We start from the raw sequence: 21,358 nt of genomic DNA on the forward strand, positions 1-21,358 counted from the left end.
CTCCTGAGTAGCTGGGATTACAGGCACGCGCCACCATGCCCAGCTAATTTTTTGTAGTTTTTTAGTAGAGACGGGGTTTCACCATGTTGATCAGGATGGTCTCGATCTGTTGACCTCGTGATCCACCCGCCTCGGCCTTCCAAAGTGCTGGGATTACAGGCGTGAGCCACTGCGCCTGGCCCCTATATAATAAGTTATTTTTAACCCTAGACTTTCTTGATGTTTGGGCATGAAATTTTTCATGAATAGGATCTCTTTCAGGAACAAGTGGCTGTAATTTGCTATGGAAATCTTAATTAGACAGATCACTAGTTTGTTCAGATTTGGCAGTTCTTCTAATCTGATATCCTGTCCCCAAGTACTGTCTATATGAGATATTTTAGAAAGCAGCTCTAGTGAAATCCTCAGGGAATGAAGATCATCCAATTCACCTCTCTTGTGATTTTACATATTACCTACATCTTGGAGAAAAATGTTTCCTCTAGTGTTTATCTTCTTTGAAAGTATAAAAACTCTTGAATTTTATTGAACAGTCTTTGATTTATAGGTCTTTAATATTGTTTTTTTCTTTGTTCATTATGTACTTCTGTAAAATTTGACTTCTGCTTAGATTCTGGTGGTATAGCAAGCAGATGTTTTTGTGAATAGTAAATAGTATGCTCATCCTGTTATCTTAGAAGTTTAGTGAATTGTATTAGTTATCAGAACTGTGCTTATATCAGTAAATCTTTTGTGTCCTTAGTAATGTCTGAATTTGAAAAATATACTATAATCTTTGTTGTTGTTGTTTTGAGACAGAGTCTTACGCTGTACTCAGACTGGAGTGCAGTGGCGCGATCTTAGCTCAGTGCAACCTCCACCCCTGGATTCGAGCAATTATTGTGCCTCAAGCCTCCTTAGTAGCTGGGACTACAGGCAAGCACCACCACGCCCAGCTAATTTTTGTATTTTTAGTAGAGATGGGGTTTCACCATGTTGACCAGGTTGGTCTGGAACTCCTGGCATTAGGTGATCCCGCCTCAGCCTCCCAAAGTGCTTGTGATTACAGACATGAGCCACTGCACCTTGCCTGTAATCTCCTACTTTAAATTAGAAGTTTCTAGTCTGGTGTGCTGTACACTCTGGTTATTTCATTTTTTAGCTAACTGGGAAAATAAGGGTAGGAAAATAACAAGTTAGATATATACCGTGTTTTCCTCACAGATGTTGTTATATAGTCCTGTCCCTACATGGTTCTTTATTTGTCCTGAAGCATTTTGGATTCCATAGTGGAACTAGGTAGCTCTCTGGGATCCTCAACAGCCTTGAGGCCAAACTGCTCAATCATGGGTTCCAGTGCTTGCTAAAGCTTTGTTAGTGAGATCTTCAGATGACCAGAAACATTCTGTGGTACCTAAAACAGGCTTCTAGTACCCTTTTGTGTTTTCTGTAGTAATATGTTTATTAGCAAAATTAGGTGTTTTTTTGTTTTGTTTTTTTTTTAAGACGGAGGAAAGCCTTAAGGTAAGACTTTTTGTTTTAGCTCTGTTAACTGGAGCAGCAGTCCCCAACCTTTTTGGCACCAGGGACCAGTTTCGTGGAAGACTCATGTTACCCAGGCTGGAGTGCAATGGCGCGATCTCGGCTCACCGCCTCCTGGGTTCAGGCAATTCTCCTGCCTCAGCCTCCTGAGCAGCTGGGACTACAGGCACGCACCACCACGCCCAGCTAATGTTTTGTATTTTTAGTAGAGACAGGGTTTCACCATGTTGGCCAGGATGGTCTCGATCTCTTGACCTCGTGATCCACCCGCCTCGGCCTCCCAAAGTGCTGGGATTACAGGTTTGAGCCACTGCACCCGGCCAAATTAGGTTTTATTTTATTAAAGTGTCTATTTTCCATGTGGACTTGCTCCTTTTTTTTTTTTCTTTTCCTTACAGAATTAGGCCAGGATAGAGAGAAAAGAGTCAGATGAAACAGTAGTAATATATAGGAAGATTTAAGAAATCTCAAATGTTGGGTTCTTCAGGAACCATGTTAAATATCCCTAAAACAAAATGGTTTATTGCCACTATAATTTCTTACTTTTTATTTTTTTCCTCCTTTTTTATTTTTTATTTTTATTTTTTTTTTTTTGAGACGGAGTTTCACTCTTGTTACCCAGGCTGGAGTGCAATGGCGCGATCTCGGCCCACCGCAACCTCCACCTCCGGGGTTCAGGCAATTCTCCTGCCTCAGCCTCCTGAGTAGCTGGGATTACAGGCACGCGCCACCATGCCCAGCTAATTTTTTGTATTTTTAGTAGAGACGGGGTTTCACCGTGTTGACCAGGATGGTCTTGATCTCTTGACCTCGTGATCCACCCGCCTCGGCCTCCCAAAGTGCTGGGATTACAGGCTTGAGCCACCGCGCCCGGCTATTTTTTTTTTAAGACAGAGTTTTGCTCTTGTTGTCCAGGCTGGGGTACGATGGCGCAATCTTGACTCACCACAACCTCTGCCTCCCTGGTTCAAGCGATTCTCGTGCCTCAGCCTCCTTAGTAGCTGGGATTACAGGCATGTACCACCATGCCCAGCTAATTTTTGTATCATTACTAGAGACAGGGTTTCTCCATGTTGCTCAGGCCGGTCTCGAACTCCTGAGCTCAGGTGATCCACCTGCCTTGGCCTCCCAAAGTGCTGGGATGACAGGCATGAGCCACCACGCCCAGCCTGATTTCTTTTTTTTTTTTCTTTAATCTTAAAGGTTAGCTGAGCCAAGTTGAAATGTCACTTTTTAATAATATAAAGAACATTTTAAAGGAAATCTTAGAGATTATGTAGGTTATTCTCATGATATTTGTACTTAAACTATATACATAGCCGTAGCCAGGTACTTTTTTTTTTTTTTTTTGAGACGGAATCTTGCTCTGTTGCTCCAGGCTGGGGTACAGTGGTATGATCTCGGCTAACTACAACCTCTGCCTCCTGGGTTCAAGGAATTCTCTGCCTGAGCATCCCGAGTAGCTGGGATTACCGGCACCTGGCTAATTTTTGTATTTTTAGTAGAGACAGAGTTTCACCATCTTGGCCAAGCTGGTCTTGAACTCCTGACCTTGTGATCTACCCGCCTCAGCCTCCCAAAGTGTTGAGATTACAGGCATGAGCCACCACGCCCAGCCAAGCCAGATATCTTAATAAAAATCATTTTCTTATTGCGCCTGCAGTCCCATCTACTCAGGAGGCAGGAAGATTGCTTGAGCCCAGGAGGTGAAGCTGCAGTGAGTTATGATTATGCCACTGTACTCCAGCCTGAGTAACAGAGCTCGAGACCCTATCTCAAAAATAATAATAATAATTAAGGCCAGGAACAGTGACGTATGCCTATATAGTCCCAGCACTTTGGGTCTTGAACTTTTGACCTCAGGTGATCCACCCACCTCAGCCTCCCAAAGTGCTGAAATTACAGGCGTGAGCCACCGTGCTCTGCCAAATATGCGTTTGAAAGGAGTCAAAGTGCAACTATTTTCCCCATAGAAAACTGAACCAAAGAAAGATTTAAGTTGCCTAGAGTTGTAGCGTGATAGCCACAAAGTCGGGAATGAAATATAAACTGCCGGGATTTGTGATCTATCTAGGTCAATGAATTACTTTAATTATAGGAGCTATTAAAGGTTTATTAAAAGTAGATTTCACTCATCTAAATATTTATAAACTAGTTTGTAAGCTTTTACGTGTATATATATATATATGTATTTAAGGTATTTGCTGGGCATGGTGGCTCACACCTGTAATCACAGTACTTTGGGAGGCCGAGGCAGGTGGATCACCTGAGGTTGGGAGTTTGAGACCAGCCTGGCCAACATAGTGAAACCCCATCTCTACTAAAAATACAAAAATTAGCCAGGTGTGGTGGTGCATGCCTGTAATCCCAGCTACTTGGGAGACTGAGGCAGGAGAATCACTTGGACCCAGGAAGCAGGGGTTGCAGTGAGCCAAGATCACGCCATTGCACTCCAGCCTGGGCAACAAGCGAAACGCCATCTCAAAAAAAAAAAAAAGGTATTATACGTGTTTATCCTTTATAGGTTTTAATCCTACTCTGTTTACTTAGAAAGTTTGTTTTAAAATGGTTGTATTGTTTTGGACCCTACACATTAAATAATATTCTTGGAAGAACAACACCTAAGTAGGTAAGCAGTTATGAATTCCTTTTCTTTTGTTGCTTAAAAAAAACTGAACTTACATTAATTCTTCTAATATATAAATATGGAACTATGTTTGAATGAAGAAAAGCTAATGTTTTACCCAAGTGCATTGCATGTTAACAGTTTTTTCTCCAATTTTTTACTTGTAGTGAATTCGGTTCCAAAATCATCTTGCTTAAGCCAATTATCAAAGTGTTGCCAAAACTCTTTGAGTCTCGAGAGAAGGCTGTTCGAGATGAAGCCAAACTAATTGCTGTGGAGATTTACAGATGGATTCGGGATGCTCTGCGACCCCCGTTACAGAATATAAACTCTGTCCAGGTAAGAAGTTTTCTGGTTGCTTTTGCACAAGGTTCATATGAAAATATTTTCTTCCTATCATTGTTGGTATTCTATCCTTAAACATAATTATTTTTCATTCTTAAATTTGAAATCAGTTATTCTGAGCATAGCTTACTTTCTCTCCAATTCTGTTGGGTGGCAGAACTTATTGTCTGTGTGAAGTACATTCTTTCTGGCTTTTTATTACAGTTGGTTTAATGCAAATATATCCGCATTCATGAACTAATGAGAATGTCTTAAAAAGTAGGACTTGTTGGCCGGGTGCAGTGGCTCAAGCCTGTAATCCCAGCACTTTGGGAGGCTGAGGCGGGTGGATCATGAGGTCAAGGGATTGAGACCATCCTGGTCAACATGGTGAAACCCCGTCTCTACTGAAAATACAAAACATTAGCTGGGCATGGTGGCACGTGCCTGTAATCCCAGCTTCTCAGGAGGTTGAGGCAGGAGAATTGCCTGAACCCAGGAGGCGGAGGTTGCGGTGAGCCGAGATCGTGCCATTGCACTCCAGCCTGAGTAACAAGAGCGGAACTCCGTCTCAAAAAAAAAAAAAAAAAAAGTGGGACTTATTGTTCTTTCTTAATGCTTAGACATACATCTTCCTTATAGTAAATTCAAATAGATTTGACTTACACTGTAAAATAAATACAATTTAATTACATATTTTCCTTGGCTGGCATGGTGGTTCACACTTGTAATCCCAGCACTTTGGCAGGCCCAGGCAGACAGATCACTTGAGCCCAGGAGTTCAAGACAAGCCTGGACAACATGGCAAACCCTATCTCTACAAATAATAAAAAAAATTAGCTGGGCATGGTGGTACAACCTGTAGTCCCACCTGTTCGTGAAACTTATGTGGGAGGACCACCTGAACCTGGGGATGTCGAGGCTGCGGTGAGCCAAAATTGAGCTTCGGTACTCCAGCCTAGGCAACAGAGTTGAGACCCTGTCTCTCAATGGATGAATGAATAAATCTTTTCTCTGGTAGAGCCACATAAATAAGAAACTAGAAGCCAGGCACAGTGGTTCACACCTGTAATTCCAGCATTTTGGGAGGCTGAGGCGGGAGGATCACCTGAGGTCGGGAGTTCAAGACCAGCCTGGACAACATGGTTAAACCTCATCTCTATTAAAAATACAAAAATTAGCTAGATGTGGTAGGGCATCCCTGTAATCCCAGCCACTTGAGAGGCTGAGGCACAAGAATTACTTGAACCCAGGAGGTGGAGGTTGCAGTGAGCCAAGATCATGCCACTGCACTTCAGCCTGGGTGACAGAGTAAGACTCCATGTCTAAAAAAAAAAAAAAAAAAAAAAGAAAGAAAGAGAAAGAAATTGGGTCCTGATATGTCAATAAATGTAAGTATTAAGTATGTTAACTAATGGTGGAGATGCAGATGTTATTTAAATATTATGTGATATTTGCAGTTGAAAGAACTAGAAGAAGAATGGATCAAACTGCCAACAAGTGCTCCTAGACCTAGTCGATTTCTTCGTTCCCAACAAGAACTAGAAGCTAAATTGGAACAACAACAGTCTGCTGGTGGAGATGCTGAAGGAGGTAAGCCAATTTTAAACGCTGGTTTCTGCAAAAATTAGCAAGAACTGGCACTGCCACCAGAATCTTGCGTTCATTAGGCATATTTTGCAGGACTGCCTTTAATCAAATATAAGTTGCATGTAGCTTTAATAACTCTGATCCCTTCTCTATTAAAATTTCATCAGGGTGTGAAAGGACTGATAACTGATAAGTAAAATAATTCTAACCATTTTTAAGGTTTGGTTTGTTTTTCTTCTTGAAGGTGGTGATGATGGTGATGAGGTACCACAGATAGATGCTTATGAGCTTTTAGAAGCTGTAGAAATTCTTTCCAAACTTCCCAAAGACTTTTATGACAAAATTGTAAGTAATAGTTAAACTTCTTTCACTTATTTCTTTCAAAGTAATTACTTGAATAGAATTAGAGTACTCTGCTGAATGCTTGCCTGGTGCACCCTCTTCCACTCCATATCTTCCCTAGCAAAGTGAGTTAGTTGCTTCTTCCTCTTTGCTCCTACACTACTTTGTACACATATATATTATAGCACTCCAGATCTCCAGATTCCTCCCCTTTCTCCATTTTCTCCATTTCTACTGCCACTACTTTACCCCAAGGTTTCTTGACCTTAGCACTGTTAGACATTTTTGTCAGTTGCCCTGTGCATTGTTTGATGTTTAGCAGCATCTCTGGCTTTTATCCACTAGATGTCAGTAATACTATCCCCCTAAGTCATGACAACGAAAAATGTCTTCAGACATTGCCAGAAGTTCCCTAGGAGACAAAATCATTCCAGTCGAGAAACGCAGTCTTATCCCAACCACCACTATAGTAGTGGGTTGTTGGTTATGTGATTGTTCTTTTCTGGTCCTTTTAATGTTGTCAGTGTAGAAATATTCCTCTCCTGTAATTATGCTACTGTGAGATGGGTGGGCTAGAAATGCTTTCTATTAATGTTTTCTGTTTGATGTCTGCTTACTAACATTTGCCTAGAAAATGAGAATGAAACATTTATGGCATTCTGTTTGTTTATTATATTACTTTAGTTATAACATCTTATGAAAATACTTTTTAATATCAACAAAAATTTATGTATATAACAAAATGTTCTGATTGCCTCCACAGTTTTATAATTTTTTTAAAAAATAATATATCTTTGAATTAGCAGGGTGCAAGAAATAGACTTTTATTCTGCTCTCTTATTTTCTGTTACAAATGACTCATATTGTATCTTGCAGGAGGCAAAAAAATGGCAAGAGAGAAAAGAGGCCCTGGAGGCTGTAGAAGTACTAGTAAAAAACCCCAAACTGGAAGCTGGCGATTATGCAGATTTAGTAAAAGCATTAAAGAAGGTAAATATGAGGACTTTCGCATTAGTATTGTAATAACGATCAGGCCTTTGAATTTCTCATCAGTCATCTTTTTAATTACACATACACTGCCGCATAAGGAACACTACTGCTGGTATTTGAATTACAGACATACTTTTTTTTTTTTTTTTTTTTTTTTAATAAAGACAAGGTTTCACCATATTGGTCAGGCTAGTCTCGAACTCCTGACCTCAGGTGATCTGCCCACCTCAGCCTACCAAAGTGCTGGCATTACAGGCATGAGCCACCGCGCCCAGCTCAGACATTCATTTTTAAAGGATTGTTTTAAATTACTGTTGTGGGTTAGTTTCATTTTCAGTCTTTGTTTTTTGTTAATTTGACTTTAGGTATGCTATTTGATAGCTTCTGTAAACCTCTAGAAAAAGAGAGTCTTGCTGATCTAGAACTAAATATTACAGTTTTATAATTCTATAGGATGAGCTATTTAAGTTAGCTGTATTTAATTGGACAAATATTAAACATGAGGATAGCAAATGATTGCACACTACATTGTATCAGTGTGTAAAGAGTATGGGATATGTGGTCAGTTTTGAAGCAGGCAAGTACAAAGTAAGAGATAAACATTTTTAGAAAATACTCTTGGTATTGCTTAGGTCCAGGCAAGTTGAATGCTGCTGGTGGACACTTTTTATGTAATAACTTGTTATGAAATCTGTAAGTACAGATCAAACACACTGGGTATGATTATAGTGCTAAGAACAAACTCTGAAAACATCTTGAATACAGCAAGAATGAAAACTTTGTTTTGTTTGCTTCCTCAGTCTGAAATTGCAGAGGATTAGAATGGTGAAATGAGGAAGTTGATCTTTAATTATATGCACATGGAAGTATAGTGACTCTCATTACTTGTAGTAGTTATTTTCTATTAAGCCACTGAGAACACTAAATTAGTGAATATTGAATCATTGCTTCTAAGAGAAATACAGTTTTAGGATTCTGCAACCCTTTGGTCACAACATTTCCATAAATCAATAAATATCTTTGTTTTATTCTGTTTGGAGATACCATATTTAATGTATATTGTTGATTCATTCACATTGAACTCGTGGCCAACAGCATTATAACTCATCCTTGATCAAAGCTTTTCCTAACCATGTATATTTTCTCCATAAGTCACATCAGAGCCTTTTTGCGTTTAGGAATATTAGACAGCATTTGAGCACTACACTTAGGAGCCATTTTAAACAACAAAAGCACCAACAAAAAACACAAAAATGCAAAAACATGGCACTGAATAAACCATGAAAAAGAAACTTGTTTATAGTGTAAGAGCCAACGCAAGAAGGCAGAGTGTTATCTTGTCAACCTCAGCTGGAAATGTGCACAATAGACCACACAAAATGTTCACAGGTTTGAACTTGTCAGTGAATGACTGGGAAAGCACCCTGAGTGTTGATTTTGAGATTATAAGTAGGTTTTAGCAAATATGGATTCATGAATAATGAGGATCAAGTGTATATTCTAGTAGTTAACTCTCCTAGGCTTTCCTCCATTGGAACTTGGAGGCAGAGATAAGATTTGTGAAATCTTTGTTCAGTCCTCAATTTTCCATCTTGAAGAACCACACTTGTGTAAGATAAAAGAGAATTGCCCTAGGGGAAATAGTTTTACTGACCTGGAGCCTGAGAGGAAAGAATGGGAAGGGGAATAGGAGAGGGCATTGAGACAGGGAAAGTCAGATTCCAGGGGCGTATGAAGAAAGCTACAGATTCTCTGTCAATTCTTCGAGCATGTGATTATTATTAGAAATCTTATTGCTCTGGCGCTGAATTCCCAATGTGTCAAAGAAAATCTTTTCTTTTTCTTTATCATTAATATCATATGTTTTCTACATGTATTTTCTAAGGATATTAGCTTCTCACACAAAGACAGTTCTGTGATTTCCATTGGTATTGTGAATGTAAATATAATCTCTTGCTGTATTATATAAAGAGAGAACATCATGGATTTTATATTTGAGTAGACCCTTTGAGCCATATAAAAATACTGATGTTCAGGCCAGGCGTGGTGGCTCACGCCTGTAATCCAAGCATTTTGGAGGCCAAGGCGGGCGGATCACCTGAGGTTGGGAGTTCAAGACCAGCCTGACCAACATGGTGAAACCCCATCTTAAAAAATATATATATATATAATACTGATGTCCAAATTTCATCCCAAATTCATTGAACTAGAAATTTGTTGTAATGGGCTCTGACATGTTTTTGACGTCCATTTCTAGAATATATATTTAAATACTAAATATAAAGTCTAGCATCGAAATCAAATCTGAGAGGCATTTTGGTAAGGAAAATAATCAGAACATTTATAAATGCCAGTAGCAAAAATAAATAAATAAATAAAATGCCAGTAGTGATTTCAATATAGAAATGAATGAAAAATTTTTTTCTCCATAGACTTACAGTAATGAGAGATTTTTTTTTTCCTCGAAATGGAGTCTTGCTCTGTCACCTAGGCTGGAGTGCAGTGGAGCGATCTCAGCTCACTGCAACCCCCGCCTTCCAGGTTTAAGCAGTTCTCTGCCTCAGCCTCCCAAGTAGCTGGGATTACAGGAACCTGCCACTACACCGGGCTAATTTTTGTGTTTTTAGTAGAGACAGGTTTCACCATGTTGGCCAGGCTGCTCTTGAACTCCTGACTTCGTGATCCACCTGCCTTTGCCTCCCAAAGTGCTGGTATTACAGGCGTGAGCCACCGCGCCTGGCCCAGTACAGTAATGAGAGATTTAACAAAATGTTTATTAGGACCTTGATCTCATCCTCTCATAAGGAAAGTGGACTAACCATAACACGTGTTTAGAAGAGAGAACATGCTTTAGATAGTGATTTCAATACAGAGATAAATGGAAAATATTTTTCTCCACAGACTTATAATAATTAGAGATTTAAGAAAATGTTTTTTTTTTTTTTTTTGAGATGGAGTTTCGCTCTTGTTACCCAGGCTGGAGTGCAATGGCGCGATCTCGGCTCACCGCAACCTCCGCCTCCTGGGTTCAGGCAATTCTCCTGCCTCAGCCTCCTGAGTAGCTGGGATTACAGGCACGCACCACCATGCCCAGCTAATGTTTTGTAGTTTTAGTAGAGACGGGGTTTCACCGTGTTGACCAGGATGGCCTCGATCTCTTGACCTTGTGATCCACCCGCCTCGGCCTCCCAAAGTGCTGGGATTACAAGCGTGAGCCACCGCGCCCGGCCTTAAGAAAATGTTAATTAGGACCCTGATCTCATCCTCTCGTAGGGAGAGTGGACTAACCATAACACAAGTTTAGAAGGAGAACATGCTTTAGATAGTGATTTCAATACAGAAATGAATGGAAAATTTTTTTCTTCATAGACTTATAATAGTTAGAGGTTAACAAAATGTTTTTTAGGACCCTGATCTCATTCTCTCGTAAGGAAAGTGGACATACCATAACACAAGTTTAGAAGGAGAACATGCTTTACTTAATAAAAGGAGCAAAAGCTTTGGAGTCAAAATTGACCTGAGTTTGAATCACACAGCATTACCATTTGCTAATTACCTGACCTTAAGCACATTAATCTCTAATTTTTAGAATCTGGCTGGGTGCAATAGCTCACACCTGTAACCCCAACACTTTGGAAGGTTGATGCGGGCTGATTGCTTGAATCCAGGAGTTTGAGACCAGCCTGGGCAACATGAAGAAAACCCTCTTTCTATAAAAAATATAAATATTAGCAGATGTGGTAGCACTTGCCTTTAGTCCCAGCTACTCAAGAGGCTGAGGTGGGAGGATCGCTTGAACCTGGGGGGGGTGGGGGAAGGTTGCATGCAGTGACCTGAGATCAAACCAGACTCTGTCTCAAAAAAACAAAAAAAATCTTTTGAAATCTGCACAGTTTTTGTTGTTGTTTTTTGTTTTTGAGGCAGGGTCTCGCTCTATCACGCAGGGTGGAGCATAGTGGTGCAATCTGAGCTCACTTCAACTTTTGCCTCCCAGGTTCAAGCAATCCTACCTCAGCCTCCTAAGTACCTGGAACTACAGGCACATGCCGCCATGCCTGGCTAATTTTTCTATTTTTGGTAGAGACAGGGTTTTGCCATGTTGCCCAGGCTGGTCTTGAACTCCTGGGCTCAAGCAATCCTCCCTCCTCAGCCTCCTAAGGTCTTGAGATTATAAGTGTGAACTACCACGCCTTGCTGCAAATCCTCAAAGTTGAAATAATAATAATACTACCTTATTGGGTTTGGGTGAAAATTAAATTTAAAAAGGATTTATAAAGTGCTTACAAAATTGTGGTGCCTAATTTGTTTTTTAATAAATGTTAGTTTCTTAATCCTTATTCTTCACCACTTAAGGAGTGCATATAAGTGCCAAGTAGAACTTGCATGCTACAAGTTAGGATTTGTTTAATACAAAGAATCTAGAATAAAGCATTCTGCTTGTGGAACATCAGCTTGTAGGGAGAAGATAAAATTCAAAGTAGATTGGAGGCATTACTCCTACTGGGAAAAGAGTGAAAAAACAAGAGTTTGGGGGCATTTACAAATAAAGCAGCTTTCTTTTTTTCTTTTTTTGTGACAAAGGCGTGCTTTGCGACCCAGGCTGGAGTGCAGTGGTGCAATCTTGGCTCACTGCAACCTCCACCTCCCAGGTTCAAGTGATCCTTTTGCCTCAGCCTCTCAAGTATCTGGGACTACAGGCATGCACCATTAGTTAATTTTTGTATAATAAAGCAGCTTTTTTGTTAGTGTGTTTGTTTGTTTAAGACAGAGTCTTGCTCTGTCGTCCAGGCTAGAGTGCAGTGGCATGTCTTGATTCACTGCAACCCCCACCTCCCTGGTTCAAGCAATTTTCCCGCCTCAGCCTCCTGAGTAGCTGGCATTACAGGTGCATGTCACCATGCCTGGCCACACTTTTTATATTTTTAGTAGAGACGGGATTTCACAATGTTGGCCAGACTGGTCTCGAACTCCTGACCTCAGGCAGTCAGCCCATCTTGGCCTCCCAAAGTGCTGGGATTACAGGCATGAGCCACCACGCCCGGCTATAAAGCTGCTTTTTAACACCACCTGATTGGGCAGTGTACCACAGTAAAATCTTACCCAGAAGGAACCCAGTCATAGTCACTATCTTATTGAATTGACATAGATGCAGCTACTACCCATGAGTTTAGATAAGTGCTGGGCTTTGTGGGGTGTGTCATAGGACGGCAGTAGTATAAACAGTGCCAGAGGAGAATCTACTCAGACTTCGAATCCAAGCTTAACAATCATTAGATGACTGAAGTGACAGCCTCAGGGCCAGAAGCTCCCTCAGAAGAATGGTTGCAGTAGCATTCACAATTTAAAGTCCCCATAGACTTCCTGAAAGTATCTGTAGCAGTTTCTTCTGGTGCTTCTTGGTTATGAATATTAGAGCTGTTGCCCTGTGGTGTCTTTCAGAGATACGTTATCTTTTCATTTTCCTTGTCCCAAAACAAAGCCAGCAGACCCCTGGCTTCTCTGTCATTGTCAGGGTCACTTCTTGCACAGTTGAACAGTGCTGACAGCCGAGACTGCCACTCCTGGATAGTGAGTAATTCGATGTTGTGGTTTTATCTATGATTTGTTAGTGGAACTTTAAGAGAGAAGACTAAACATAATGAAGGGAAGCTCCCAAATTCAATACAGTGAAAGAAGAATTTTTCCTCTCATGTAGGAAATAAAATTGGTCATATATTAGCATAAGAGCTTTCAGAGTTGTTGTTGTTTTTTCTCTTCTTTTTTTGAGACAGAGTCTTGCTCTTTCTCCCAGGCCGGAGTGCAGTGGCACAATCTCAGCTCGCTGTACCTCTGCCTTGCAGGTTCAAGCGATTCTTCTACCTCAGCCTTCCAAGTAGCTCGGATTACTGGCACCCACCATCATGCCTGGCTAATTTTTGTGTTTTCAGTAGAAACAGGGTTTTACCAAGTTGGTCAGGCTGATCTCAAACTCCTGACCTCAGGTGATCCATCTGCCTCGGCCTCCCAAAGTGCTGAGATTACAGGCATGAGCCACTGCACCCGGCCTCTGAGTTTTTTGAGAATAAAATTTAAATACCCCTCTACAAGGCTGTGACTATTTTGTTTTCCTTTTTTTCCCTCTTTGTAGGTTGTTGGAAAGGACACCAATGTCATGTTGGTAGCTTTGGCAGCAAAATGTCTTACTGGCCTGGCTGTTGGGCTAAGGAAGAAATTTGGACAGTATGCAGGACATGTAAGTAACACTCCTTTTTAGATACAGAACAACAAAGTTTATCAAAAATGGCAAACCTAGTTTGCTGTATGCTTTAAAACAACTCCTTGGCATAGATGTGTACATATTGTACAAAGTAAATTTGTCTCTGTTTCATTAATATTCAGCATAGATTCTTATAAATTTCAGATGTCAGTTATAACAAAATTTATAGGCCTTATGTAGAAAGTCAGGCACTAGCCCTAATAAAGTACTTAGTTGAGTTGATTTATTTGCTAATTCCTTAGTTACTTGTTAGTATCTTGCTTTGTTCTTACAACATTATACACATTACAAGATAAAACTTGTAATGACCAGGACCAGAATGAAAACGAGAGTAGGAAAGGCAATATAAAACTGTGAATGTAAAACTGTGAGGTTAACTTATAAAATGTGTTTTATAGTGTTTTCCTGTTTTAATATATAATTTACTTATATATTTGAGATATTTTATATAGGTTACAATGTTATATATTTTATATAGGTGATGTCTGTTTAACTTATTCAAAGAAAATCTGACTGGAGATATTTGTTGACTATATGTTTAAGTTTGTTTCCAACAAATTTGGTAATAATTTTAATTAATTAAGATATTTTCTTTAACTGGCACCTGTCAGTGGCCTCTAAATCTGGTCTGAATTACTAAGAATGGTTCAGCATCCTAAAAATTGACCCTATTGATCTTTAGAGTTTAGCTTGCTAGCCACTTTTGTCATTTGATTCCCTAGGTTGACTTAGAAGTTTCCTAATAGTCCCTAGTCATGTGTCCATTTTATGTTATGAAGCTAATATCTAGCCTCACATGAGCTATGGTATTTGGAGCTTGTTTACTCATAGCATTAAAAATAATCTCAGAGAACTTAATTGAAGAAAAAGAAGACACTACCAAATAAAAATAAATCATGACTGGCTTATTACTAGAGCAATAAAAATAAGAGTCTATAAAACCCTTAGACATGTAAGTCATAAATTGAAACAAATTTAAAATCAGCATTTTTATAGCAATCAATATATAATATCTATGTGTATATGCCATTGGTTTATTAATTAGCTTTCAGTCAAGTTTGTGTTACTTAGTAGGATGTTACACTTTTGTATTGGGAATAATTTTTCAAGATAGAGAACAATTTTTTTTTTCCTAAACCACTTAAATATCAGTCCAGAGAATATTTTTTATTTTTATTTTTTTTTTTGAGACAGGGTCTCACTTTGTCACCCAGGCTGGAGTGCAGTGGCACCATCTCTGCTCACTGCAGCCTTAACCTCCTAGGCTCAGGTGATCCTCCCACCTCAGTCTCCCGAGTAGCTGGGACTTCAGGCACACCCCACCATGCTTGACTATTCTTCGCATTTTTGGTAGAGATGGGACTTTGCCATCTTGCCCAGGCTGGTCTCGAGCTCCTGGGCTCAAGCCACCTGCCTGCCTCAGCCTCCCAAAGTGCTAGGATTACAAGCTTGTGCCACCACACCCAGCCTAAAATCCATTTTAATTTACCAAATTATGGTTGGATGATTACCTGGCTTTCCAGTTTGAGTTCTGATTATGGCTTTACTTCACTTTGTTGTGCTGGTTAAAGAATGTCTCCATTAGGCCTGCACGGTGGCTCACTCCTATAATCCCAGTACTTTGGGAGGCCGAGGCGGGCGGGTCACAAGGTCAGGAGATCAAGACCATCCTGGCTAACATGGTGAAACCCTGTCTCTACTAAAAATACAAAAAATTAACTGGGCGTGGTGGCACATGCTTGTAATCTTAGGTACTCAGGAAGCTGAGGCAGGAGAATCACTTGAACACTGCAGGCAGAGGTTGCAGTGAGCTGAGATAGCACCACTGCACTCCAGTCTGGGTGACAGACGAGACTCCATCTCACAAAAAAAAAAAGTCTCCATTGTTTTATAGTTTGAGATCTCTCCCACCTTAATACTATAATATACACAATGTTTGGTATCAAGCATGTTATTGACTTGACTTTCTTTCAATGTTTACAAACTTATCTTTTTGGCAATATTTATAAAAGTGACCTTTAGCTTGATAGACATTAAAATATCTTGATTTTCAATTTATAACTTTCTAGTATTAAAAAGTCTTATATTTTTCCATGGGAACCATAGTCCTTGGTCTATACCAAGTAGTCTATAACCACTTCTGTGAAATCTTGAAAACAATTTTTTCTTTTATTTTGGATGCCATTGAGCTTTGCTGTGTCTTTTGGATCTTAGAAATTTTCTTCCCCAGCCTGGGCAACATGGAGAAACCCCTGTCTCAACAAAGAATAAAATAAAAAATTACATTTACAGGGAAGTGGCTAAGAAATTAAGAATTAAAAAATCAGCAGGTGTGGAGGCGTATACCTGTAGTCCTACCTACTCAGGAGGCTGAGATGAGAGGATTACTTGAGCCCAGGAGGTTGAGGCTGCAGTGAGCCATGTTCATGCCTTTGAACTCCCACCTGGGTGACAGAGCAAGACTCTGTAAGGTGCAGAGGCAGCATATAGGTTGAGAAGCACTGCCATAGTCGGAGAGAATGAGAACTCTTCATTCTGAGATTCTGTGTCCTTCAAGAAGGGAAATGACTTTTTATTCCACTTAAATATTTGCTTTATTGGTTTGTTTGGGTGGAGACAAGGTGATTTTTTTAGGCAGCAACTTTATGAGATAAAATTTACTCTTGTAAATTAATTTTAGAATAATCACAATGTTAGGTAACCATCAGCACTATCTAATTCCAGAACACTTTCATCACCCCCAAAAAGAAACCCCTTGCCCATTAACAGTCATTCCCCATGTTGCTCCCTGCCCTTGACTCTGGCAACCACTAATCTACTTTTTTGTCTCTAAGGTTTTGACATTTCATGTAAATGGAGTCATCATACAATACATGGTCTTTGTGACTGCTTTTTTTTTTTTTCTGAGACGGAGTCTCGCTCTTGTTGCCCAGGCTGGAGTGCAATGGCGTGATCTCGGCTCACTGCAATGACCGCGTCCCAGGTTCAAGCAGTTCACCTGCCTCGGCCTCCCAAGTAGCTGGGATTACAGGCACCTGCCACCATGTCCAGCTAATTTTTTTTTTTGTAGTTTTCCTAAAGATGGGGTTTCACCATGTTGGCCAGGCTGGTCTCGAACTCCTGACCTCAGGCGATCCATCCACCTTGGCCTCCCAAAGTGATGGGATTACAGGCGTGAGCCACCTCGCCTGGCCAACTGCTTGTTTTTTTTTTTTTTAAAGACAAGGTCTTGCTATGTTGCCCAGGCCGCAGTACAGTGGGGCAATCACAGCTCACTGCAGCTTTGACTTCCTGGCCTCAAGTGTTCCTCCCACCTCAGCCTCTCAAGTAGCTGGGACCACAGGCACACATCACCACATCTGGTTAATTTTGTTTGTTTGTTTTAGTAGAGACAGGGTCTCACTCTGTTGCCCAGGCTGGTCTTGAACTCCTGGCCTCAAGCAAGCCACCTGCCTCAGCGTCCCAAAGTGCTGGGATTTCAGGCATGAGTCTCTGCGCCCAGCTTGTGACTGGCCTTTTTTTTTTTTTTTTTTTTTTTTACTTAGCATACTATTTTTAAGATTCAGCTATGTACTAGCATATTCCTTTTGTACATCATTCCTTTTTGTTGCTGAATAATGTTCTAGCCATTCACTTTTGCAGGTTGTGCCAACCATTTTGGAGAAATTCAAAGAGAAGAAACCTCAAGTGGTACAAGCCCTGCAGGAGGCAATTGATGCAATCTTCCTTACTGTAAGTTGACAGCATGAGCTTGTAGTTATCTGAAGTAAATTTTGTCAATATAACATTTTGATTGTTCTTTACAATTGAGAAAAGCTCATTAGCCACATTTTCTTTCCAAAGACCACACTACAGAACATCAGTGAGGATGTTTTAGCAGTAATGGATAATAAAAATCCGACCATCAAGCAGCAGACATCTCTTTTTATTGCAAGAAGTTTCCGCCACTGCACTGCTTCTACCCTGCCAAAGAGCTTGCTAAAGCCCTTTTGTGCTGCACTACTTAAGGTATAGACTCTCTTTGAAATTGGGAAAATATTTTATACCTAGGCAAGATTTTTTCCTGCTGATTATGAACAGTAACTACTTGACTTTCAGACTGTAGAGGTTATGACCTTTTGATCATAGAGGAGCAGACCCTTTGCAGCTTGGAAACTGAATCCAAATTCTCGTAACTATGTTCCTCTTCTTGAAAGAAAGCACAAGTTAGTGTTAAAATTCCATTAACTGTTAAACATTTTGTTTCTTACTTGGCCCATATACTAGTGTTCAACTGGATCTGGCCAAGCATAGACATCAAATGTGAAGTATTTGAAGATCATTTGGGAATGAGTCATTTTAGATAGAGGGTAAGAGGAAAAGGAAGCACTTATTTGCTAAATGGAATACCGAGGGTTTCTTAACCCGGAAAGTTTTTTTTTTTGGAGTTGGAGTCTAGCTCTGTCACCCAGGCTGGAGTACGGTGGCATGATCTTGGCTCACTGCAACCTCCACCTTCCAGGCTCAAGCAATTCTCCTGCCTCAGCCTCCTAAGTAGTTGGGGTAACAGGTGCCTGCCACCACACCCGGCTAGTTTTTGTATTTTAGTAGAGACTGGCTTTCACCATGTTGGCAAGGCTGGTCTTGAACTCCTGACCTCAGCCTCAGCCTCAGCATCCCAAAGTGCTGGGATTACAGGCATGAGTCACCATGCCAGGCGAAAATTCAAAGAATTTTTGAAAGAGTAACTGTCATTTGGCATAAGGAAAGCTACACTTAGCTTCAGTAAATTGTAAGAAGCAAATTCTTTATGCAGCAACCATCAATCTGAATTAAAGTGGGTAATGCCAATTAAATAAATAAATAATAAAACAAACAAACAATAAATAAATAAAGTGAGTAATACCTAAAATATCTTAGATTAATATCATTTTGCTTACTTCTGGATTATAGCACATCAATGATTCTGCTCCTGAAGTCAGAGATGCCGCATTCGAAGCATTGGGTACTGCTTTGAAGGTGGTTGGTGAGAAAGCAGTAAACCCATTCTTAGCTGATGTGGACAAACTCAAGCTTGATAAGGTAGGTTAGTTAGTTAGTAATGGATTGTACTGAAATTGGACAACAGTCCTGTCTCTTTGCATCATGGCTTTGTCTCTTAGGATTATAGAGTACTGGTATTCTTTTGATCAGGATTTTTTGATTTTTTAAAAAATTGCCATTTATAGAAGGAAAGAAATGCATAATTGAAACAAGTTTTGGAGGATGCTCTCTACTACTTTGGTCTTAATTTTGTCTGTTCTGTTTTATTAAGAAAAAGAAATACTGACTTCACCTCAGTAAATGTATTTCATTCTCTACTGGTAGCTCAGACCTAGAGTTGGAAAACATAGCTTTTGAAATTTAAGTTTCACTCTAGGCTATCATGGTGATAATAGTAGACCAATCTTACAGAAGGCGGAAGCAGTTCTGTGAGATAAATTTACTTCTAAAATCCAGAAAATTACCTTTCTATACGTGAAGCCTTCCATTAAAAAATGTACTTGTTTTAAATTTATTGTATTTCTAACTTAAAAGGAAATAAAATGTAAGATTAATATCTTACATATGCCTATCTACGGCCAAGAAAGTGTGGATAATTTATCTTTGTTGAGAAGGAAATGTTTTCTCTGAATTTTTTTTTTTTTTTTTTTTGTGGCAATGGAGTCTTACTCTCGCCCAGGCTGGAGTGCCGTGGCACAATCTCAGCTCACTGCAACCTCTGCCTCCTGGGTTCAAACCATTCTTGTGCCTCAGCCTCCCAAGTAGCTGGGATATAGGCACCCACCACCATTCCCAGCTAATTTTTTTTTTAATTTTTAGTAGAGGCAGGGTTTTACCAGGTAGTCCAGGCTGGTCTCAAACCTCTGACCTCAAGTGATCTATCCACCTCGTCCTCCCAAAGTGTTGGGATTACAGGCATGAACCACCTCGCCTGGCCATTTCTCTGAATTCATATGTGTAGTTGTGGTTTAGAAATGTAGTAATGTAGTGGTTGTGTTTTTCAAAGTTAAGCTTACTGATATTCATCTCACTTTCACTCTCCAGATCAAAGAATGTTCAGAAAAGGTAGAACTGATACATGGTAAGAAATCTGGACTAGCTGCTGATAAGAAGGAATTCAAACCTGTGACTGGAAGGACTGCTGCTTCAGGAGCTGCAGGAGATAAGGACACAAAGGACATTTCTGCACCCAAACCAGGACCTCTAAAAAAGGCACCTGCTGCTAAGGTTAATAGATGATTTAAAAATAGAATTTAGTAAGGAAGGGTCCAAGTCTCAGGTTCATGGCTGTTCCTCTAAAATTATTTCATTTGAGAAATGAATTCATTGGCCACATTGAAAATACAGCAGAAAATCTGTTAATGAAGATAGGATATTCCAGCAATAAATTTGGCTATTTGAAGAATTTGATAGAGATTAAAATGGTAGCAAAGGTATGGAAGTGTGTTTTATCAATTTAACATAAAATTTACTATCTTAACTATTTCTAATGTGCAGTTCAGTAATACTAAATGTGTTTATAACACTGAGACTCTATTATCATTTAAATTACCTACCATTCTCACCCTCTCCCATCCCCCTTTTTCTGCTTCTATGAATTTGACTACTTTGTTTCTATTTTTTGTATTTTTTTTGAGACAAGGTCTTGCTCTATTGTCCAAGCTGGAGGGGAGTGGTGTGATTATAGCTCACTGCAACTTGGAACTCCCAGGATCAAGTGGTCCTCCCCATTCAGCCTCCCAAGTAGCTAGAACTACAGGGACTTGCCACCATACCCAGCTGAATTTAAAATTTTTTTTATAGAGACAGGGCCTTGCTGTGTTGTCCAAACTAGTTTTGAACTGGCCACAGGTGATCCTCCTGCCTTGACCTCCCAAAGTGCTGGGTATAGACTCAGAAGTGGAATTGATGGATCATATGATAATTCTATGTTTAGTTTTTTAAGGAGCCACCACGCTGTTTTTTTATAACACCTATACACCATTTTACCTTTCTACCAATAGTGCACAAGAGTTCTAATTTCTTTAAATCCTTGCTAATAACTCCACATCCTTGCTAATGGGTGTGACGTGCTATTGTAGTTTTGATTTGCATTTCCCAGATGATTAGTGTTGTTGAGCATTTTTTGTTTTTAATTTTGATTTTTGAGACAAGGTCTCGCTATGTCTCCCAGACTGGAGTGCAGTGGTGCAATCATAGCTCACTGAAACCTTGAACTCCTAGGCTCAAGTAATCCTCCCAAACTGCTGAGGTTACAGGCATGAGCCACTGAACCTGGCCTTGAGCGTATTTTCATGTGCAGTTGGCAATCTGTAGATCTTCTTTAGAAAAATATCTACTCAAGTCCTTTGCCCATTTTTGAGTTGGGTTGTTTTGAGACAAGGTCTCACTCTGTTGCCCTGGCTGGAGTGCAGTGGCACAATCAGCTTACCTTTCAGGCGCAAGCAATCCTCCTACCCCAGCCTTTCAAGTAGCTGGGACCACAGGCATGTGCCATCACACACAGTTGATTTTTTATTTTTAAATTTTTTTATAGAGACAGGGGTTTCACTGTGTTGCCCAGGCTGGTCTCAAACTCCTAGGCTCAATGAATCCTCCCGCCTTGGCCTCCCAAACTTTTGGGATCACAAACGTGAGCCACCGCACCCAGCCTCACGATGCTTTTGCCCTCTGTTTTGTTCTGAAGA

The 21,358-nt window shown here is 40.1% G+C and overlaps 1 protein-coding gene across 3 annotated transcripts in view; it reads left to right on the top strand.

Moving 5' to 3' along the window:
• The window catches only part of CKAP5 (cytoskeleton associated protein 5), a 110,289-nt gene that overhangs the window by 32,042 nt on the left and 56,889 nt on the right, over positions 1-21,358 (top strand). For all 3 annotated transcript variants that reach the window (XM_032283405.1, XM_032283407.1, XM_032283406.1), the window contains exons 5-13: positions 4,315-4,486; positions 5,932-6,064; positions 6,306-6,406; positions 7,280-7,393; positions 13,521-13,625; positions 17,292-17,381; positions 17,493-17,657; positions 18,582-18,710; positions 19,716-19,898. In XM_032283405.1, coding sequence (XP_032139296.1) covers positions 4,315-4,486; positions 5,932-6,064; positions 6,306-6,406; positions 7,280-7,393; positions 13,521-13,625; positions 17,292-17,381; positions 17,493-17,657; positions 18,582-18,710; positions 19,716-19,898 — 1,192 coding nt within the window. The remainder of the gene's footprint in view (positions 1-4,314; positions 4,487-5,931; positions 6,065-6,305; positions 6,407-7,279; positions 7,394-13,520; positions 13,626-17,291; positions 17,382-17,492; positions 17,658-18,581; positions 18,711-19,715; positions 19,899-21,358) is intronic.

Source organism: Sapajus apella, unplaced genomic scaffold (assembly GCF_009761245.1).
Source record: "Sapajus apella isolate SASKATOON/1434 unplaced genomic scaffold, GSC_monkey_1.0 scaffold14, whole genome shotgun sequence".
NCBI lineage: Eukaryota > Metazoa > Chordata > Mammalia > Primates > Cebidae > Sapajus > Sapajus apella.